Source organism: Molossus molossus, unplaced genomic scaffold (genome assembly GCF_014108415.1).
Source record: "Molossus molossus isolate mMolMol1 unplaced genomic scaffold, mMolMol1.p scaffold_m16_p_5, whole genome shotgun sequence".
Lineage (NCBI taxonomy): Eukaryota > Metazoa > Chordata > Mammalia > Chiroptera > Molossidae > Molossus > Molossus molossus.
In genome coordinates this window covers 107,030,381-107,054,736 of record NW_023425388.1, presented here as the reverse complement: position 1 = coordinate 107,054,736, position 24,356 = coordinate 107,030,381, and the positions used below count along the sequence as shown (strand labels likewise).

Below are 24,356 nucleotides of genomic sequence, written 5' to 3'. Positions count from 1 at the left end.
CTAAATGTCAGATTTGGGTGAGGCTCTAGAAAGAATCCATCCTTGGGCACAATTTATCTCCACTTGCAAGTGTATGAAACTGAAGAATTATGTTACCTGATCCCAAACTAGAGTGGTGAGGCAGGCAAAGGATACCAATTATAGACATTCCTGTTCAAAAGAGAGAAAATTAAAGGAAAATGGAGTCAATGGTCCTAAGCAATTTTACTGTTCAGTGAGACAAATTTCATTTCATTTCATGGCCTGGGAATAATCCCCTGTAGTTAATTTACCCCGAGTTCTGTCTTTCGGGTTCTTAAGTCCATATTCTAGGCTCTCAGAGTCATCCTTCCTCTTTATTTTTTATATGAATGGTAGCATATGCTTCCATCTGAATAGTTTTATCAGCCTATTTCTTGCCTGTAGAATTGCGGGGGTCCTACACCTTCTTTCATTTTGTACTGTCTATGCCCCTTCCGGTTCACACTGGTGGTATTTATGCTGCTACAACATTCTCAAAAACCTTGAATTTATTTTCTATCCCCACCATAACAAATTACCACACACTTAGTGGCTTAAAGCACACTAATTTATTATTGTATGGTTATGTAGGTCTGAAGTCTGAAACAAGTGTTACTGTGTAAAATCAAGATGTCAGCAGGACTTCATTCCTTTCTGGAGGCTCAAGGGGAGAAGCTATTTCCTTGACTCTTTGAGCTTCTAGAGGCTTTATTCTTTGGCTTGTGACCTCATCTTCCACAATAGTGGACTGAATCCTCACATTGTTTCACTTTGTCCCTTCTGCATCACATCTGTATTTCAGATTCTCTTACTCTGTCTTCCTCTTCTGCTGCTGAGGTCTTGTGACTGCAATTCTTGCGATTACATTGGACCACATAGATAATTTAGGGTAATCTTTCTATTTTTAGGTAAGTTAATTGACAACATAAATTCTATCTGATATCTTCATTATCCTTTGACACTTACGGTACCACATTAACAGGTTCCAGAGATGAGGATATGACGTGTTTGGGGAGGTGTACCACAACTGCAATATGCGTATGTGATTTTTCATAGTCTACTGGTGTCAACATTTTACCACTTCAGTGAAATGTGGGCACCTCACTTCCTTTTAGGTTCCTTTATTGCTACTTTTAAATTTCATTGTCTTGAGTATTTGAGTGTATGATAATTTTAGTTTTAATCATCAAATAAGATTTATAAAATTCATGAAGAAAGGGATAATCTATTGTATGTGCCCATGTATCTTCTCTTTCCTCTTCTGTCTCCTCTTTGTTTCTTATGGTCCAAGATGATTTACTTTAACAATACCTGTTTGAAGAAATTCCTTCTTATAATAATTAAGAATGGGTCTGGTAATGAGAAATTCTTTTAGTTTTTCTTTGAGAATGTCTTTATTTTTTCTTTATTCTCAAAGGATAGTTTTGCTGGCTATAGATTCGGAAGCAGTTCTTTCTTTGAGCACTTGAAAAATGTTGTGCCACTTTTGGCTTCTGTGGTTTCAGGCAAGGAATCTGTGGTGACTCAAACTGGTGTTCTACGATAGGTAATTCATCATTTCTCTTTGGCTGTTTTCACTATTTTATTCGTTTTTAGTTTTCTGAACTTTAATTATGATATGTCTTGCTGAGAATTTCTTCAAGTTTATTGTTTTACTTATCTTCTTGAATTTTTTTTTCTTTGCCAAATTTACAAAGTTTTCAGCTGTTATTTCTTTGAATATTCTTTCAGTTCCACCCTCTTTTCCCTCCTCTGGACACTCTGCTAACAGACATCGTTATAGTTCCAAAGGTCTCTGAGGCTCTTTCATTTTTTTCTTAGCCTGTTTGTTGTACAGAGTGAGTGGCAGATTTATCTGTTCACAAGTTCACTGATTTCTATCCTTAATCATCCTCAATCAACTCCACGTTGCTTTTGAGCATATCCAGTGACATGACTTCGTATCTGTTACATTTTTTACTTATGTAATTTCTACTTTGTTTTCTTTTATAGCTTCTATTTCTTTGCTGAGATTTTTCTATTCCATTTCTTTTTTTAAGACTCTGACTTTGAAGTATTTTTATGAAGGCTTCTTGAAAATCCTTGTCAGATAATCCCAGCATCTGAGTCATCTCAGTGTTAGCAATAGTTGATTGTCTTTTCTCAACAAAATTGTGATTTTCTTTGTTCTTAGTATAATGGGTAATTTTGAATCACATCCTGGACATTTTGTCTATTCTGTTAGAATTGAAGTTGTATTTAAATCTTTTCTTTTAGCAGGCAGTCACATTGTTGAGGTTTTTACTTATGTATTCTGAGGCTGCAATTATTTAGATGTACAAAGGTTCGGGGTTATTGTGGTGACTTGCTTTTAAAAAAATTTACATATGCATGTGTATCTTTCCTCAAAGATTATTTACTGGATTCTGTCACAAGAATTTGCCTCCTAGAACTTTTGACTTGTGTGTCTTTCCCATCTTCTGTGTTATGTTCTGTAGTATTTTATTTCAATTATTGTCTGAAAATCAATATTTATTATGAATATTATTACATAAAAAGTTCACTTATATTTACCAGTTTTAATTTTTTACATTTTGTCTTGCTCTGTTTCCCCCACTTTTTTTTTCTGGGTCTAACTTCTATTTTGCTGAAATATATCCTTAGTGGCTTTTCACTAGTACTCCCTCTCAATTTGTTTGTTTCCTTGAAATGACCTTATCTTTCTCTTACTCTGGAATATAAAGTTAGTTCAGGATAGAATTCTACACTGAGAGTTATTTTTGTTCAGCACTTTGAAGATACTAATTCTCTTATTTTCAGATAAATGTATTTTATTTATTTATTGTCAATTTAATTTCTGTAGTTTTCTTCTGGTTAAGTTGATCTATCTATCATCTATCTATCTGTCTATCTATCATCTATCTATCTATTCATCTATCCATTCATCCATCCATCCATCCATCCATCCAGGCATAATTTATTATCAGTTTCTCATCTCAGTGGTCAGCCTAAGTCTCTGTTAAAAATTAAAGAAAATATATTTGTGCTATTAAATGAAAATCTGTGTCTTCTTTTAATATAGAAAAATTTTAAGAGTCAGCTCTTCTTCAAAATTTTCCCATCAGAGTAAGTTGTATGCCCCCCCCCACCCGAATTAATGTACCATAATCCTGGAGTATTTTTAGTATAAATTGGGGGAGGGAGGCCTTCACCAAGTGATGAATATAAATTTAAATCCAATGTTATGTGGAGTTTTATTTAATCTTAGAGAATTGTTTTTCTACCTAAGACCCACACACAACCAATAGGAGAAATTTTCCAAGTTCCTCTTTCAATGACAAGCAAAAAATTAAGGACCCTGATACTGTGCAGGGCTTTTTATTTTAGCTCTATTACTTAACATTACGTCTTCTTTCTCACATCTTCTTTTCCACATGAAAGTTGATACCTAACACTCTGTTTCCCTGCTACATGCAGTTCTTAAGTTCTCCAGAAATCCAGGGCTTCAGCCTTTCTCATAACCTTAGAGTCGACTTTAATTTCTCTTCATTTACGCTTCCTGGTGCTTCCCTTCTTCATCTGAGCTTGGTTGTATATTTAACTTACGAATTGTACATCCAGAATGTCTACATGCTTTAGCAGGAGGAGGGTTTATTCTCACAGTAACATCTCACTGTGTCATGCTGCCAAATATCTGAGCAGCCACCTTTTTTGGGTGAGGTAGAACAAAGTATTTTGTCTAAAGCTGGGCAGTCACTTCAAGGTAAGAAGTGTTCCTGTATATCTCTTGTGTTAGAAATAGATGAGGTCCCATAATAAATCTATTACCTTATTTGAGGTAGTACTAAGCAACAGGCAAAAGACAAGAAGTTACTCTTGCCTATTTAGTAGCAACATTTGGCATCTAACATGCACAATTTAGTACATGTATTTCTCAAAAAAAAATTTCATGCATTCCATTTTCGGTTTATATATATTATCTTTAGGACATGGTGTTCAGTACTAGGGAAAACTCACAGAGTGTCAGAACTTTCTGTTTATCCAAGTCAATATAGACTATAGGGGTAAATTCAGCATCCTTGCCTCTGAAAGATATACTATATCAATGTTAATAGGAGCATTTTGAATAAGAGCTTCTATGAGCTTACTCTATCTAGGATTATTTAATTTCATAGTCATTCTTAAACAACCAGTAAAATTGGAAATTATATTTGTCAAGCAATTTAGCTAGCACTATTACTCAGATATTTAAGGAACCTTATATTTACTTTAGGTGTGCTATTTTTAAAAATAGTTTAATTAACCTAAACTCTAAAATTTTTTACTTGCCAAACAGTTAGTATTCACTAATTATTTGTTCACCTTTTCACCATACCCATGACTGCCTGGCAGGCTTTGCCATTCCTCATTTATAATACTAGTTAAAAATTGACAAGAAGTAAAATATATTACTCATGTATCAAATAAGAGCCTTTTGACATTTTTGCATATATAATATGTGCTTAGTTTACATACATATGTACATACATGCATATATGCATATGTACCAAAACAATTTATTTTAAAAATGTGAACTGTGTTCTATGTTTTTTTCTTTGTAGCCTATTATTTTGTTCTCAGTATAACTGTTTTGCATAACACTAGGAAGGATGGCTATATTACATTTAAATTATTAAACCAGCTTGGAAAAGTTGAACAACCAAGGCTCTATGAGTAAGTATATTTAGCATTATTTTTATTCATAAATTAAATGTTTGTTTTCTTGAGTATCCACTTTGGAAGGTAATCCAAATAGTGTGAATTTTCTATCCAGGGTACTTTCAAAGGCATGGAGATAGGAAGGCACCTGATTTCAGTAATAGCACACAGACTGCAGCCCTAGAACAATCATTTCAAACCTGTTCAGAGGGCAAAGAAATTGCGAGTCTTGATTTCCTTTACAAGCATCATGCTCTGTGCAGAACACCATAAAAACACTGATGCATTTTATTCAAATACTTGAATTAGTACATTTTGGAAATAAAGGAATATAAAATAGGGAATGCTTTCTCATAGTAAAACTGTCCATCTAAGCCTGGCAATGAATTAGTTATATTTCTATTAATAATTCTTAGCTAATACATTTTGTCATGCTTTGGAATTTGAACTGTTTTAGATGCCAGGGAAGTAAGAGATTTCTATATGATCTTTTATTTCTCTTCTAAAAATTTAAGTAGGAATATTTGCTTGCTGTAAAAAGCATGTCCTATTATACAGTAGAAAATGAGACTCATCTATAATTATATGACCTGGGGATATTCAGATTTACCACTTGGTTTAATACCATTCCTACTCCCCTTTCTTCTTTACCTCCTCCATTCATTCCTATCTTCTTTTTGTACATGCCCCTGTGCACACACATATTACTTTTTTATTTAGCAAAATTACAATCTCATTGTAAATGTGTTCTGCATCCTGATTTTTATATAAATGCTATTGTGTGATCACTTTTCTGCATGTGGTTAAAGTCACATACATTAAAATATGGTACTACATATATTAATATGCCAACATGGAATTTTAAACAGGGGATACCAGTAATGGGTATTCAGGGTAGAACGATTCCCCAGATGGATGAATAATGGGGAAATTAGAGTGAAACAAGACCAGAGAGGTGACTATTGTAATAATTGATATAAAAGATGTTGGGAGCATAAACCTAGGAAGTGGAATTGGGTTTCTAGGATTTAGAATATATCTGTTTTTATAATTAAACATGTGAAAGTGAAGGAAACAAACCAATACAGTGACTTTAAGTTTTAATCTTTATGACTATTTAAATTATGGTCCCAGTCACTGAGCTAGGAGATATGTGGAAAGGGGCCAATTTAATAATTCAATAAAAATTATTGAGAGCTTCTATAAGCCAGGAACTGCACTAAAAATCAGGGATAAATTTTGGACAAATTAGATTTTTGTCTTTACATAACTGGTCTAGTGCAGCAGACAGACTTACAAATATACAATACAAATAAAATGATATTCGTCATTTCTCTATTCAAACAAATTGTAATGACTGACCATGTGGAACTAGGCACTGTGCTAAGTGCTGAGAATTCTGTGATAAGAAAAACAAACATGGTCCCATCCTCATTAATCTCACAGCCTAATGAAGGATATACATGTAATTAAATAATGATAAAGATATGTAAATAAAATGTCCATGAAAAATTGTCTTGAGGACATTATAGTATGTAAGGAAACATAACATTGGGGAGAAGAATTAGTTAGTGGGGATACACTAACTAAAAGGATGTTTTATATTTATTGACTGAGACCCAAATGATTAGCTGGAGTTAGTCTGCTTTGCTGTATTCCAGGCAGAGGCTGATACAGTGATCCTGAGGCAGGAGGGAACATAGATCATCTCAGGGGCTGGAGGAAGTATATTATGTCAGAAAATAAAGAGAGGTAGAGAGCGCCTAGGTTTTGTAGGAACTGGAACTTGCAGGACATGTTTCACTGGGAAAATGGAAACCACTGATGTGTTTTAACTGAGGCAATCTGGTTGAGGCAGGATTGAATTTTTATTTTGGAAAAACATTTTGACCACAGTGGGTTGGAAGCAGAGAAGACTGGGTACTGTTGCAAGGATGTGGGTAAGAAACAGTCCTGAGATAGAGTGCTTGCAGTGGAGGTGGAGAAATGAGGATGCATTCAAAGCAGATTCAAGATATACACAGGTAAAGTCTGCAGGAATTTATGGTAGATTGGACATGGGATGGAAAGACAGGGTCATGTCAAGGGTGAATCCTAGTTGTCTGATTTGGGTAATAGGTGGTGGTCCAACTGAAATTGGCAAGGACATTTGTAGACTTTAGGATGTTTTTGATAAGAAGTAGGTGTTAGGGAAGGTGTCATTTAGGTTTAACCCACTGAGCTTTAGGTATCTTGAGATATTCAGTAGACATGGTGAACAGCTATGGATCTAGGGGTCTGGCTCCATCCGGACCCAGCTGGAGGCAGAGACCTGGTGGCCACAGGCAAAGGGATTTGAAACTACTGGAGTGGATGTGAAACCGTCGTGGAGGAAGACGACACGTTCGTATCTGGATATCTTAACTTTGGAGTATCTCCGGGAAATCTAGATATGCTCCTAGACAAAATTTAGAGACATGACCAGTGACCTATTCTGTGAAAGAGTAGGTAATAGTAACTCAGCCAGCAGGGCACAGAGGTGAACTTTGCGGGAGCGATAATGGCCACCTAGGGGCCTGCCTGCTGTGGAGATTCCAATGGAGAGCAGACAGGGCTAAATATGGATGGCAATAGTGCGGGGTGCCTTCTGGTTGCACTTCTGCTGTTCTGTGTCTGACTGTCACTTTTGCATGAGAAAGATGTTGCCTCAAAGGAGGAACTTACTCCAACAGATTTTTAAAAAACTATCTTGCTCTTCTTTCTTCTCTCTTCTTGCCTCTCCTTTCCTTTCCCTTTTTCTTCCCTCTCCTCTCCTCCTTTTCCCTCCCTCTCTCCCTTGTTTTCTTCTTCCTCCTTCTCATTTTCCCTGGTGTTCCCTTTGGAGTTAGCAGACCCTTTGACAGGACGCGGGGGCCCCAGGATCCTGGCGCATAGCGATGAAGCCAGTGGAGTGGTCAGGACGGTGTACTTTGCTTCCCTGCTCTGCGTCGCTGGCTTAGGACAGGCACGTCCATGCTCTGCCACTCAGTTTTCTCGTCTGTAAAATGGTAATACTGTTACCTAATAAAAAGAGTTGTGGAGATCATTAAATGGGATCAAGTATGTAAAGCTTTGTTACAGTTCTGGGTACCTAGAAAATGCTCAGGAAATTGTACTTATTAAATACTAAATTTATTTTTCTTTTGAATCTCAGGCTTTTGTAGTTATTTCTTTAATTCACAAATCTTTGAGAAAGTGGCACAGAACAGCAAAGGATTATTATTTGAGTACCCAGTCTATTCAAGGAACTGTGATAGTTGCTCAGAGGTCTAAAAAAAAAAAAAAAAAGCATAGGATAACTTCTCTAATTTTAGACAAATGAATAATCTAAACACCCAGGCAAAAAAATAAAATGTTCCCCTCCCCCAAAAAAACTATTTCCAAAATATTGTGTGTGGGGGATGCAAATATTATTATTGTTTGTTTTAAATTATTGTTTAAATTATTTCAATAAATACTGAAACAAAAATTTATTGTTTGGCCTTTTCCTGTAAGATTGGTCTCTCTCCATCCTGCTTTGTTAATGTTATATTGATTTTAGACTTAAATTATATTTCAAATTACTAATATGAAGGGCATGTCAAATTTTCTGTTTAGGAAGAATAAATTATTTTATAAACTTCAAGAAGTCAAGATTCTTGCTCAATTTTTAAGTGACGCTGTTAATATTTTGAGCATTGTGTTGGCGTATTATCAGAGCTCGAATCAGCACTGCTCCGCGCAGGCACAGCGTCCAGCGTCTCATGTTAAGATCACTCACTTATCCAGAAAGGTAAGAACATTAAATTTTGATTTAAATATGTTATCTTTTAAACTTGAAAATATTGGCCTGCTAAAAACTGGTTTAAGAATTCATGTAACTCAAATATCTGTTTATTGTGTATTTCATTATATATATATATATATATATATATATATATATATATGATTTTTTTTTTTACCCTCACCCGAGGACATTTTTGCATTTATCCTCAGATAGAGCAGGAGGGAGAGATAGGGGAAGAGGGAGAGAGAAACATCGATGTTAGAGAGACACATCGACTGGTTGCCACCTACACGGCCCCAACTGGGGTGGGGGCAAATTGCAACCGAGGTACGTTCCCTTAGTGGGAACCAAACCCAAAACTCTCTGGTTCATGGGACGACTCTAACCACTGAGCCAAACTGGCCAGGGCTCATATTATATTTAATTAGAATATCTAAAAGGTATGAAATGCATTTTGTTTTTTGGTTTGGATGAGATTCATTTGGAATTGCACTACTCAAGCAAGGAAAACACACACACAATTACTTCATTAGACACAACACAATTGAAAAAAGTAAGACAAATGTCTGCCTTAGAAGTTTATCAATAATTTCTTGTATATAAGTATATATTTACAGAGTGGCTTAGAATCCTTTTCTACAATCCTTTAGATGCCGTCCAATGGCTAAAAACTCTATAATGAGGCATATGGTTACGGAAGATATAAGTCATGATTCTCAATGATCTTTTTTTTTTCTTTTTTTTTTGTCTAACTTTATTACTCTTTATTTGAGAAGAGAAAAATGTTCGTTTTCATCTGCTGTATCTAAGATTCTACAGATCACTGGAGATTCAACACCAAGGATATACTGACAGGAGTGAGACTCTAACATATATTCAATGACAGCTTGAGAATCTGCTCTGCACTTTAGTTTTAGTCATCTGTCTTGGTTTGTCAGTAATATCATAGACATCTCCACTCCCAGAATGATGACAACATCATCACTGTGTGGATACCATTTCTGAAAGACAATAGATTCTAACAGTATTATTCTAAGTCCATTTAATATGCTCATCTTGGTTTCATATCCTCGCAAGCAAAGAGGTTTTCCCACTGTCCTTTTCCTTATGGTATGGATGTGCATATTCGCCATGGCAGGATCTACATATCTGTGAAAACAGCCCTGTGAAAACACCAAGATCCACTAAGAGCTCTTTAATGAGTTGACCATCTGCCAGTTTGAATATCTGAGTTTTTCTGAGGGTGTGCATCAACCGAGTGCCAGTGCAATGGGTTGGTAGATTGCAAGAAATCTCTCTTTTTTAGTTGATTGCAACACTTCATCTTTATTTCTTCATATGCTTTTGTATTAATATATTTGATTTCCTGATTGCCTTTCAATGGATGTTGAACTTAGTAAATAAGAATTTTTGATGAATAAAAATGATACAAATAACTAATAAAAATATTCATTTAGTTGACATTTATATCACTAGAGGCAAGTTAGGCAAATTCTTTGAAGTGTAAATTATCTTGTAAGTTTTGGTAAAAGAATATTTAATCATTCAAAAGTCAATGAGGGACTTCCGGTCCAGATGGTGGCGTAGTAACGGTGGTATCACGTCCTCCCACAACCACATCAATGTTACAACTAAAGTACAGAACAACCATCATTCAGAACCGCCTAAAATCAAGCTGAATGGAAGTCCTACAACTATGGACTTAAAGAAGGAGCTGCATCGAGACTGGTGGGAGGGCGGAGGGGACGGGCTGGTCCCACACCCACGTGTGGTGGATAAAAATCAGGAGGACACCTCGGCTGGGAAGGTCCTTCCTGAGGACTGAGGGGTCCCCGTCCCACACCAGGCGCCCCGCTCAAGGTTCCAGTGCCAGGAAGAGAATCCCCATCACTTCTGGCTGGAAAACCAGCAGGAACTGAGGCTCAGGGAGGCCGAGGCGGCTAGAGCCCCAGGCAGCTCCTTAAAGGGCCCGCGCACGGACTTATCGGACTCTCTCCCTCTAAGCTCGGAGGGGAGGCAGCTCGAGGGGCGCCAGAGACATATAGGGAAGAACTGAGCTGTTTGGCACTGGAGCGAGGGCTGGAGAGGGGGCTTTCTCTGGGACAGACGTGCTGTCAGAGGCCTTTGTTCCTTTGGTGAGCCCTGCCCTGGAGTGCCAGACAGTCGCCATATCTGGGACCCCAGCAACCTGGCTTACACTGGTAGCCCCGCCCTGCTGACTCACTGAGGCCCCGCCCCACCCAACTTTCAGGCCCACCCAAGCTGTTGCCAGTTGCTTAACCATAGAATTGGCCTGTCTTGGATCCTGCTTCAGGTTTTCCTAAATTCTTTCAAACGAGCAGCATCTGGTCTCAGCGAGCCTCATACCTCTCATTAAGTAATACACAGAAACAAACACAGGGAGGCAGACATAATGAGGAGACAAACAAACAGGTCCCCAATGAAAGAACAGAACAAAACCCCAAGAAAAGAACTAAATGAAATGGAGATAAGCAACCTAACAGCTGCTGAGTTCAAAATACTGCTTATAAGGATGCTCAATGAACTCAGTGAGGGCCTCAAGAGCATAAAAAAGGACCAGTCAGAAATGAAGGATGCACAGTCAGAAATGAAGGAGGCACTAACTGAAATAAAGAATAATTTACACAGATTCAATAGTAGAGTAGGTAAAGCCAAGAAGCAAACCATTGATTTGGAATCTAAGGATTGGGTGCAAAAAACACCCAATCTGAACAGAAAAAAGAAAAAAGAATCCAACAAAATGAGGAGAGTGTAAGGAGCCTCTGGGACAACTTCAAGTGTGCCAACATTCGCATCTTGGGGGTGCCAGAAGGAGAAGAGAGAGAACAAGAAATCGAAAAGCTATTTGAAACAATAATGGCAGAAAACTTCTCCAACTTGGTGAAGAAAACAGACATCCAAGTCCAGGAAGCACAGAGAGTCCCAAACAAGATGAACTCGAAGAGGCCCACACCAAAACACATCATCATCAAAGTGTAAAAGGTTCAAGACAAAGAGAGAATCTTAAAAGCAGCAAGAGGAAGGCATCTAGTTACCTACAAGGGAGTTGCCATAAGGCTGTGAGCTGATTTCTCAAAAGAATCTTTGCAGGCCAGAAGGGAGTGGCAAGAAATATTCAGAGTGATGAAAAGCAAGAACCTACAACCAAGATTACTCTATCCTGCAAAGCTGTCATTTAGAATCAATGGCTATATAAAGAGTTTCCCAGACAAGAAAAAGTTAAAGGAGTTTATCACCACCAAGCCGTTATTAAATGAAATGATGAAGGGTCTTTTTGAAGAAAAAGATAAAATATATGAACAAAAAAAAATGGCAATGAATACATATCTATCAACAATGAAATCTACAAACGAAATGAACAGGCAGAACAGAAACATTCTCATAGATACAGAGAACATTTTGTTGTTTGCCAGATGGGGGAATGGGTGAAAAAGGTGAAGGGATTAAGAAGTACAAATTCATTGCTAGACTGACAAACCTCAAAGGGAAAGGGGCTGGGGGGGTGGGAAGAAATAAACCAAAGAACTTATATGCATAACCAATGGACACAGACAATAGAGTGGAAAAAGGCGGGAGGGGGGTGGGAGTGGGGAGGAGGGGGTCAATGGGGGAAAAATGAGGATCATCTGTAATACATTCAACAATAAAGATTTGAAAGAAAAATGTCAATGAGTAAGATGTCATTATTATGCAAAACAATTTGGGGATAATTTTACTGGCTTTAACTCTGATTGAAATATTTGCAAAAATATGAAAATATATAGATATTCTTATTTAAGAATATTAGCAATCTCTCTCCCTGACACAGTAAATCTGTCAAGTGTGAAGGATTAAAGGTTTGAATGACATGAGTCCATTTATATATGGCTAGTTTTTAAAAAATAAATATATTGTAAATGGTTTTGAAAATTTGGGACAATTTAAAAAAATTGCAGATGAACCACGTAGCCTAGAAATTTAAAAAATATTTAAGTATGTCACGAATGCATAAAATATATGTATTTTCTCTTTGTTATGATTTTTCTAATATTTTTTTTTCTCTAGCTTACTTTATTGTAAGAATATAGTATATAATACATATAACATACAAAATATATGTTAATTGACTGTTTATATTATTGGAAAGGCTTCCAGTCAACAGTAGGCTATTAGTAATTAAGTTTTGGGGGAGTCAGAAGTTCAATACAGATTTTTGACTGCGCAAGGGATCTGCATTCCTAATCCCTGCATTGTTCAAGGGACAATTGTATTTTTATAGTCCCTAAAAGCTAGGTTTTAAAGAAGCCAGCGTTGTCTTACCACCGTATTTTCCTATTCTCCCCCATTAATATCTCTATGAACATAAGGAAGGTGAGTGTGTCTAATATATGGTGACAGAAGATGGTTTGGCTCTGGGTGGTGGGCACACAGTGCAATATGCAGATCTTGTATCTAGAAATGTACACTTGAAACCTATATGATCTTATTAAACACTGTCACCCCAAAAAGTTGCATTATTTAAAAAAGGCATAAATAAAAAGAAAGGTATAAACAGTGAAGTTAGAGGGTGTCATTTTCATCCTGTGTTTCTGGCATTCAGATGTAGAGGATGCATGTTGTCCAGGAATAAAGTCATCTTCCTATATGTTATAAATGGAAAGAGAAACAAAAGTGTAGAAGAAGCCCTGTAACGTTAATGTTGGCCAGACACCTGAAATTTGGTGAGACTCTTTGTACACAAAATAGCACAGACACTGAAAATGATAAATGTAGTTCTATACATGTGAACAGTAAAAGGGAACCAGGATAATCAGCCTATGTGTATATGGGCAAATGCCAGCACTGGATCCTCTTCTCATTGTTTACATCTTCGTAGAGTCGTGCAGCTTATTCACTGCAGTAGCTTCGAGGCTCACTGTTCACATAGATAACAATATGATCGTAATGTACTTGAAGCTTTGTAACATAATAGATCTGGTTATAAGCAGTTTCTCTTTTTAACCAAAAGTTAATGACTGCCATCTTTTGTGGAATATTCAACTTAGTTTTTCCTTTATTGTGGGATACTTCATTTCTCCCCAATGTTGGCTTGTGATAAACACTGGCTATGCATAGGCAACTATCTACACTTTGAACAGTTTCTTTGTTTTAAATTCATAGAATAAATACCAAGGAGGAGGAACATTTTCAAATCTCCCACCTCACCACTCCCTGATACAGAAAGTTGGTGAGCCTGCAGACAGCCATCGCTTTCTCTGAACATTTCTCTTTTTTAAGTGACTCATTTTAAGTGGGGAGGAAAGGCAGACAGATGTGACACTGTTATATTTGACTCATTTTCTTCTTAATTATGTTTTACATAGACACGTTATATGCAACTCATTCACTAGGGTGAAGTCATAGGGATATGCTACAGAACAAAAAGTAAGCATGCATGTAATTTTAATTTTTATGGGACATCTAAACAGTGGATAGACTATGAAAATTTACTACATTTACAAAATGTAGGTACAATTATTTTGCACTCAGGGAGAGAAAAACACTAAAATACATTGTGGGTGTTTAGTGAAACTCTTATCATTTCCTGCTGGCTGGAGATGCTAACAGATGCTTGGATGAAATGTATGCTTTAAGTTTAATTACCTAGATAATTGTCATAAGCATTTAGTTGCTTTCCCTATTTAGATCTGTCCAAACAGATAATGTGCAATTAATGAGAATTAGTACTGCCAAATTATTGGGAACATGAATTATAAAAAATGTGATGCCTTCTGGTACAGATTAAAGTGTGTAAGCACTCAACCAGAAATTATCTCTCTGCAACAGACTGTGAGAGAGACGACAACACACTTCTCTTCTAGGTTTTTCTAGTAGAGCAAGGCCTTTGAATTTAGGGACTGAGAAGGATATTCACAGTGGAGGTGACCTGGTATAACTTCCTGAGAAAAGATGGACTAAGCTACCTTTAGAAACTTAACATTAAAATGTACTTGCCCTGGCCAGTTTGGTTCAGCGGTTAGAGCGTCGGCCTGTGGTCCAGAGAGAGTCAGGTTCGGTTCCCGCTAAGGGTGCATACCTTGGTTGCAGTTTGTCCCCAGCCCTGGTTGGTCGTGTGGGTGGCAGCCACTCGATGTGTCCCTTTCATGTCGATGTTTCTCTCTCTCCCTCCCACTCTATCTGAACAAAAAATGGAAAAATGTCCTCAGGTGAGGATCAAAAACAAACAAACAAACAAAAAAAGGTACTGCTTTAGGCATACAGTTCCACGAGTTTTGATAAATTCAGAGTCATGTAACCACCACCACAGTGAAGAACTAGACATTTCCATCAGTCACAGAAACTGCCTTATGCCGCCCCTGTATTTTCAAATGCGTTCCGCACTCCTACTCCCTCCCTGGCTACCACTGTAACTAGTTTTGCCTTTTCCAAAATGTGATATACATGGAATCATATAGTATGCAGCCTTTTAAGTATGGCTTCTTTCACTTAGTTCATACATTTAAAATTTATCCATGTTGTTTCTTATATCAATGGAATGTTATGGATGAATGGTATTCTATGCATGGATATACCAGAGTTTATTTATCCATTCACCAGTTGGAGGACATATGATTAATTCACAGTAAAAAAAAAAATGTTTTTATTGATTTTTTAAAGAGAAAAAAGGGAGAGACAGAAACATTAATGAGCTGCCTCCTGTACGCCCCCAACTGGGGATCCAGCCCGCAACCCGGGCATGGGCCCTGACCTGGAATGGAACCGGGACCTCTCAGTTTATGGGACAATGCTCAATCCATTGAGCCACACCCGCCTGGCTAATTCACCGTTTTTTATAACTGTTTCTTTTTTTTTTTTTAATCCTCACCCGAGGATATTTTTCCATTTTTTGTACAGATAGAGTGGGAGGGAGAGAGAGGAAGAGAGAGAGAGAGAGAGAGAGAAACATTGACGTGAAGGGACACATCGAGTGGCTGCCACCCGCACGACCAACCAGGGCCGGGGACAAACTGCAACCGAAGTACGTGCCCTTAGCGGGAACCAAACCCGGGTCTCTCCAGACCGCAGGCTGACGCTCTAACCGCTGAGCAGAACCGGCCAGGGCTCTAACTGTTTCTGAATACAGCCAACATAAATATTTGCATGCAGATTTTTATGTGAACATAAGTTTTATTTCTCATGGATAAACACCTATCAGTGAGATTCCTGGATCATATTGTAAGTGTTGTATAACTTTTTTTTTTTTTTAATTTTTAACTTTTTTTTTTCTATATTGTTGAATGCATTACCGATGTTCCTCATTCCCTCCCCCATTGACCCCTCCTCCCCACTCCTGCCTTTTCCCATACTGTTGTCTGTGTCCATTGGTTATGCGTATAAGTTCTTTGGTTTATTTCCTCCCACCCCCACAAAACCCTTCTCTTTGAGGTTTGTCAGTATAGCAACCAATTTGTTCTTCTTAATCCCTTCACCTTTTTCACCCATTCCCCCAACCCCCCTCCCATCTGGCAACCAACAAAATGTTATCTGTATCTATGAGATTGTTTCTGTTCTGCCTGTTCATTTTGTTTGTAGATTCCATTGTCGATAGATATGTATTCATTGCCATTTTGTTTGTTCGTATATTTTATCTTTTTCTTCAAAAAGACCTTTCAACATTTCATATAATAACGGCTTGGTGGTGATGAACTCCTTTAACTTTTTCTTGTCTGGGAAAGTCTTTATATAGCCATTGATTCTAAATGACAGCTTTGCAGGATAGAGTAATCTTGGTTGTAGGTTCTTGGTTTTCATCATTCTGAATATTTCTTGCCACTCCCTTCTGGCCTGCAAAGTTTCTTTTGAGAAATCAGCTCACAGCCTTATGGCAACTCCCTTGTAGGTAACTAGATGCCTTCTTCTTGCTGCTTTTAAGATTCTCTCTTTGTCTTGAACCTTTTGCATTTTGATGATGATGTGTCTTGGTGTGGGCCTCTTGGGGTTCATCTTGTTTGGGACTCTCTGTGCTTCCTGGACTTGGATGTCTGTTTTCTTCACCAAGTTGGAGAAGTTTTCTGCCATTATTGTTTCAAATAGCTTTTCGATTTCTTGTTCTCTCTCTTCTCCTTCTGGCACCCCCAAGATGTGAATGTTGGCATGCCTGAAATTGTCCCAGAGGCTCCTTACACTCTCCTCATTTTGTTGGATTCTTTTTTCTTTTTTCTGTTCAGATTGGGTGTTTTTTGCTTCCTTATATTACAAATCGATGGTTTGCTTCTTGGCTTTACCTTCTCTACTATTGAATCTGTGTAAATTATTCTTTATTTCAGTTAGTGCCTCCTTCATTTCTGACTGGTCCTTTTTTATGCTCTTGAGGCTCTCACTAAGTTTGCTCATGTTCTCACTAAGTTCACTGAGCATCCTTATAAGCAGTATTTTGAACTCAGCATCTGTTGGGTTGCTTATCTCCATTTTGCTTAGTTCTGTTCCTGGAGTTTCGTTCTGTTCTTTCATTTGGGACCTGTTTGTCTCCTCATTATGGCTGCCTCCCTGTGTTTGTTTCTGTGTATTACTTAACAAGAGGTATGGGGCTATCTGAGACCATATGCTGCTTGTTTGAAAGAATTAAAGAAAACCTGAAGCAGGATCCAAGACAGGCCAATCCTATGGTTAAACAACTGGCAAGAGCTTGGGTGGGCCTGAAAGTTGGGTGGGGCGGGGCCTCAGGGAGTCAGCAGGGCGGGGCTACCAGTGTGAGCCAGGTTGCTGGAGTCCCAGATATGGCGACTGTCTGCCGCCCCAGGGAAGGGCTCACCAAAGGAACAAAGGCCTCTGACGGCACATCTGTCCCGGAGAAAGCCCCCTCTCCAGCCCTCGCTCCAGTGCCAAACAGCTCAGTTCTTCCCTGTATGTCTCTGGCGCCCCTCGAGCTGCCTCCCCTCCGAGCTTAGAGGGAGAGAGTCCGATAAGTCCGTGCGCGGGCCCTTTAAGGAGCTGCCTGGGGCTCCAGCCGCCTCAGCCTCCCTGTGCCTCAGTTCCCGCTGGTTTTTCCAGCCAGAAGTGATGGGGATTCTCTTCCTGGCACTGGAACCCTGAGCGGGGCATCTGGTGTGGGACAGGGACCCCTCAGTCCTCAGGAAGGACCTTCCCAGCTGAGGTGTCCTCCTGATTTTTATCCGCCACACGTGGGTGTGGGACCAGCCCGTCCCCTCCGCCCTCCTACCAGTCTCGTGTGGCTGCTGCTGTAATCCCGTAGCTGTAGGACTGCCGTTCAGCTCAGTGTCAGGCGGTTTTGAATGATAGTTGTTCTGTAGTTTAGTTGTAACTTTGATGTGGTTGTGAGAGGACAAGATACCGCGTTTACCTACGCTGCCATCTTGACTGGAAGTCGTAAGTGTAAGTATAACTTTATAAGAAACTGCTGGACTGTTTTTTAAGTGATGGTACATTTTGCATTTCCACTGGCATTTATCAGTATTCCAATGTATGCCTGCACCAAAAACTACACCTTCGCAGGTTTTGTTGTTTGTTTGCTTTTATTTTCACTATTCAAATAGCTGTATCTCATTGTGTTTTTAGTTTGCATTTTTCTAATAACACATTATGTTGATGACATCTAACATTTTATTAAGAGTATTTACATCACATAATTGAATTATTAATGTGGTTGGCTTTAAATTTATCATCTTGCTGTTTTGTTTTTGATTTTTCCCGTCTGTTCTTTGTTTCCATTTTCTCATTGTCTTTTTTTGTTTAAATTGAGTAGTTTCATTGCTTCCATTTTATCTCTTTTGTAGCTTTATTATCTATAACTCTTGTTAAAAATTATTTTAGAGGTTGTTTTGGAGATTCATATTATAATCTATAATTTATTGCAATCTACCTTCAAGTGAATTTTACCACTTAACATATAACATAAAAACTGTATAGTAATATAATTGCATTTATTCTATTCTAGCTTTTGTTTTATTGTTGGCATACATTTTACTTGCACATATGCTAAAAATTCCATAATACAATATATCATATTTAAAAAAATCCTCACCAGAGGTCTTTTTTCCACTTACCTTCAGATAGAGTGGGAGGGAGGAAGAGAAAGAGAGAGAGACATTTATGTGAGAGAGACACATTGATTGGTTGCCTTCCACACCATCCTGACCAGGGCCAGGAACCAAACTGCAACCGAGGCACGTGCCCTTGACCAGAATCGAACCCATGACTCTTTGTTCCATGGGCTGACACTCTAACAGCTGAGCCAAACCCACCAGGGCCAAAGTATCATTTTTTAAAGAGTGAAGCTTTTAAAGAGATTATAAGTAATTGGGAAAATTCACATATTTATCTACGTAGTTACCATTTCTGGTACACATCTAAACCTTATGTAGATGAATATTTTCATTTGGTATAATTTATCTTTTGACTAGAGTGAGTTTCTTCAAGAATTTTTTGTAGTGTAGGTCTGCTGGTTGTACATTTTTTCAGACTTTTGTGTCTGGAAAAGCTTTCTGATGCCTTCATTTTAGAAGATAATTTATCTGGTTATAGAATGTTAGTGTGACAGTTTTTTTTACTTTGACTACTTTGAAGATGTTACTGTACTGTCTTCTACCATGCTTTTATCTTAATGAGAAATCTGTTACTATTCTTCCTTTGTTCCTATGAAGAAAAGATGTCTTTTTTATTTTGGTGGTTTTAGGATTTTTCTCATCACTAATATTATACAGTTTGATTATGATGTGATTTGTAATTTTATTCATACTTCTTATGTCTGGAGTTTGTTGAACTTCTTGGGCTTGTGAGCTTATAGATTTCATCAAATTTTATTAAAAATTTTAACAATTTTTTGAAATATATTTTTCTGTGACCCTTTTTTCTCTTTACCTTTTGGGGACTCTAATTTCAAATTTATTAGGCTGCTTGCAATTGTCCCAGAGCTCACTGATAGTCTGTTAATTTTTTAATTTGCTTTTCATTTTTCATTTCATTCTGAATATATTTTGTTGCTGTGTCTTTAAGATCATTATTTTCTTCTATAATGTCTAATCAGATATGAATCTCATCCAGGATACTTTTCATATCAAACGTTGTAGTTTCCACCTCTGGAAGTTTTATTTTTTCTTATGTCTATACTTAACTATTTGAATACATGGAATGCAGTTATAATAATTATTTTAATGTCCTTGCCTGCTGATTTTTACATTTGTGCTAGTTCTGGGCTGGTTTCAATTGGTTGACCATCATGTGGGTCCATTTTCCTACTTCTTTGCATGCTTGGTAATTCCTGATTAGATGCTAGACATTGTGAATTTTATCATATTGGGTGTTTTATATTTTTGTATTCCTATGAATTTTCTTCAGGTTTATTCTCAAAATGCTCTTAAGTTATCTACAAAGAAGTTGATTCTTTCAGGTACTGCTTTCAAGATTTATTAGGCAGGCTGGAGTAGTGCTTAGTTTAGGGTTCATTATTCCCACTACTGAGGCAAGACCTTTCTATGCATTTAACAGTGACCTGTGAGTTATTGGTTTTTCCCATCTGGCAGGTGCCAACAGACACCTGTGTTAGTGCTGGGAACCTTATCCTAAGTAACTTTTTAAAAGGTTATTAGATGCATAGACGTGCTGATATGTGGTACAAAAACCATAGGGGAAAATTTTTAAGTAAGAAAGAATATGTATTTTTTGTAACTTGGTATAATATATATGGATTTAAAAATGAATTGTGTTTGAATTTTAGAGTGATTTATTATCACTGGATTTTTTCTATTATTTTATTAAAGTTTATATTTTATCAATGTAATGAGTTCATTTCTGCTAATTTGTGGTAAGCAAAGCATCAAAAATGCAATATTAATTTCTTTTTGAAATTAAATAAAGCATAATATTCTTTTTCCCATGTTAGCTCAACATATACCACAGATTTTCTTATAAATTATAGTTTTTTTTTTTTTTTAAATCTTCACCCTAGGATATTTTTCTATTTATCTTCAAATAGAGTGGGAGGGGGAGGGAGGGAGGGGGAGAGAGAGAGAGAGAGAGAGAGAGAGAGAGAGAGAGAGAGACACTGACGGGCTGCCTCCTGCACACGACCCTGACCAGGGCTGGGGATGAACTGCAACCAAGGTATGTGCCCTTGACAGGAATCGAACCCGTGACTCATTTGCTGCGGGTCAGTGCTCTAACCACTGAGCAACATAAATTATATGTTTAAAAATATCTTTTTTATTGCCTGGGAAGAGGAACTACAGTGATACCTCGGTTCTTGAACATAATTCGTTCCAGGAGGACGGTCGAGAACCGAATTGTTCGAGAACCGAAGCAATGAAACCCAATAGGAAAGCGGACTCCACAAAGTGTGACTCTCTCTCTGCACTCACACTGATGACGCGAGCAAGGCGCGCTGGGCCGAATGAACGCCATTCGGCTCAACTCGGAAGTTCGAGTTCCAAATATTTGTTCGGATTCTGAGACAAAAGTTTCTCGAATCCTGATTTGGTCGAAAACCGAGGCGTTCGAGAACCGAGGTATCACTGTATTAATACATAAAATAAATGATGTCAAAAGTAGAGTCATGACAGTAGGATGAGGTAAGTTTTACCACATAAAAACAAGCTTAATATTTCTAAAATATATTGATGAAATTTAACTTTCTAAGCATTATGAGCCTGCCTAAATGGTTTTACAAATGATTGTAGGGGTTTTGTACAGTGTGGAATATTTAATTAAAAATATGCATTTAGCAAATTACTATTTGAAGATATTTAAATAGTGAAAGGGTTGACAGCATTTATATTGTAGAAAAAATACTTACTCTAATATTGTATTATAAATATGTGAATAGCAGAATTACATAATGGCTGAGATAACTTATAAATTAAGAAGTTTAATGATACACTTGTCCTACTATGGCAAGTTAAAAAATGAGGTGGAGCCCTGGCCAGGTGGCTCAGTTGCTTGGAGAATCATCTTGTACACCAAAAGATTGTGGGTTTGATTCCCATTCAGGGCACATATCTAGGTTGTGGGTTTGATCCCTAGTCAGGGCACATATGGGAGGCAATGATCCCTATTTCTCTCTCACATCGATCTCTCTCTCTCTCTCAAAATCAACATAAAAACATATGCTCAGGTGAGAATTTATAAAAAAATGAGGTGGAGGGAGATGCAGAACACTGAAGACACATTCAGTGAATAAGGGATGTAGCAGGATAAATAATTGATGTCAGTATAGATGAGTTGGGTGGGGGAGTGGTAAAGTCATTCCTCTATTTCTTAATAATGGAGAAAGGATGAGTCTGATTTTTCAATTATATTCTGATCTCTGATAATGTAATAAAAATATATTTTTGCTAATATCTAAAAAAATCTGAGATTAAAGTAATATAATTTTACATTCACTGATATAGTATTAACATTTAAATTCTAGCATATCTTTATTATTTTAAGTGTAAAATCCTGTAATATTTTATATCAACTTTTATAATTAAATATGAATGTCTAATTTTATCACTTTCAAATACATTAGCAGAAATAGAAAATTGGTTTATTTAAACACTGAAGAATTTAACCTAAAATTCTGTTGACTATTTTAAAAACTTACTCAATGATGTCTTAACCAAGCTAGAAGAAGACTGGGAGCAACATGTCTCTTGAACTAGACAAGTGCATATGATGAATACAGGTGAATTGCCAGCACCTCTGAGGTTGGACTGTCCCTTTCTCCTTGATGAAATTGTTATTGCTGATACAGAAAATTTCTATTTGTTGCTACACTTTTTTATTTAGCTCCTTTTCTGAACCTTTACCAGTCTTGTCTTATTCTAGTTAATTACTTTTTTGAAGGTTTTCAAGACATTAACCGGAAAATAACTAGAAAAGATGCCCCATTTACCACAGTGACTTGGCTTCTCAGAAATCTTCAAATACTATGTGATCTCTCCATGATCCAGAATAGTTTACACATTATTATTTCCATTTTAGTAGGTGCAAAGAGGATTGATTAAATCATTTGTCCGTGCAGTTCAACCCAACCCTTCCACGTGACTATCAACGGTAGAAGAGGGGGCCTAGCCACTGGGTTGGGTTCAGCTGTCAATTATTTTAGCATCCAACAATATCTCCCATACGTCGTAACTATTCCAATGAAGTAGCAAAAAGATAGGTTAAAACCCACAGAGTTTTTTTTATTTTTTCATAAACATTGTGTCTACTTTATCCCAGTAGGGCCCAGTAAGAGACTGGAAACCATTATATAGCTTTGTTCCAGCTCCCAGCATTTGAAGAACTAATTAGTTATAGGCATAAAATACTGTAATGTTTATGAAAAGAAAAGAAACTTGTTTGACTAAGAGTTGTTATCCTTTCTCTTTCTCTCTCTCACAGACCACCACTCTGCAGGTATGATTTTGTACTTAAAGAGAATGAGGAAGTATATCTCAGTCCACATACCTGCACACCAGGGGAAATATAATATGCCTTCTTCCATCAATTGTAACAACTTGCTTGTGAATTAAAGAAGTTGTAATAGGGAACAACATAATTAGTATTTCTTTTAGAATGTATTGTTCAATTAGGGATTCAGATATTTCTACTTCTTAAATAAAATTTTAAGACTCAAAAATATAAAAAATTTAAAAAATGCAAGTGGCAAAATATTCTGAATATATTCTAAAAGCTGTTTATTTCTGTTTACCTCAATCAAATGTTTATCATCAAATGTTTCTCTTAATTACTCATTATTAATAGATAATATATCTTCAGAAAAAAAGCTTGTTGTTCAATACAGTGTCTGAACATTCTCCACTTCTCAGACTGCAGTGGTAAAATAAACGAATGTTTTCAATTGTAGATTTGTCACTTGGAGAAGTCACTTGGATTAATGCAAATCTTATAATCATAAATATACCTTCTATTTAGTGATGTATTTAGCATTTTTTTGTAAAAAAAAAATGCTTTGTAAATAAAGATGTTGTTTCCATGGAGCATAATAATCTATGGGTCCATGATGTGTAAGGCCAATTATTGGGTCCACTACTACTGATGGTGTTATTATAATTACATATATCGCACTATGTTTCTGTGAAGATTGATTCAATAATTTGACTAGTATTTGCTTATAATGATAATAATAAAAACAATGATAGTCCCCTGGCTGGTTTGGCTCAGCGGCTGGAGCATTGGCCTGCGGACCAGCGAGTCCGGGTTCGGTTCCCTCTAGGGGCATGTACCAAAAAGAAAAAAAACAACCTATGATAGCTAACATGTAAATCACTGCATTCCTAATCATTTGTTTGTTATAAAACTATATAATATTGACCTTTTTTATCTCCACTGATGAAGAAAGTGAGGCAAAGAAATGTTACCTAACTTATCCAGGATCATAAACAAACCAGCTTTGCAATCTAAGAAGTCTGGTTCTTGTGACCATGTTTTAAACCCCTATAATATGTAGTTCTCCACAGTTCAATACATGTTAGTGGCCATGTTTACAAATATTACATTCAAATAGTAATCTAAATGTCCTTGGCATTGTCCTATTTACCTGTTCAGTCCAGGAATCCCTGGGCCTCAGGTCTCTCTCACTTATGTCTGGATGTTCCCGAGGTTTGTTCCATGTGTTTATAAACCGATCTGTCCACTTAGTCTCTGTGCTTTTGAATCCCTCCTGTAATAGAAAGAATTGTTGGGGCTGCCTTAACCAAGTATCACAGACAGGGTGGCCTGAACAACATGCATTTATTTCCTCAAATTCTGAAGGCCAAAGTCTAAGATCAAGGTGTCCGCAGGTTTGGTTTTTCTCCAGGGCCTCTTTCCATGAATTGCAGATGGCCACCTTCTTGCTGTGTGCTCTCATGGGTTTTCTCTGTGCATGGTGTCCTTTTGGTGTGTCTAATTTTTTTTTTTTTTTTTATCCTCACCT

At 37.2% G+C, this 24,356-nt stretch overlaps 1 protein-coding gene across 1 annotated transcript in view; it reads left to right on the top strand.

Moving 5' to 3' along the window:
- The window catches only part of LIPI (lipase I), a 51,491-nt gene extending 28,584 nt beyond the window's left edge, over window positions 1–22,907 (top strand). The window contains 5 exon segments of the mRNA XM_036242528.1: window positions 997–1,038; window positions 4,581–4,692; window positions 8,293–8,415; window positions 8,417–8,467; window positions 22,820–22,907. Coding sequence (XP_036098421.1) covers window positions 997–1,038; window positions 4,581–4,692; window positions 8,293–8,415; window positions 8,417–8,467; window positions 22,820–22,907 — 416 coding nt within the window.
- The last annotated feature ends 1,449 nt before the right edge of the window (window positions 22,908–24,356 follow it).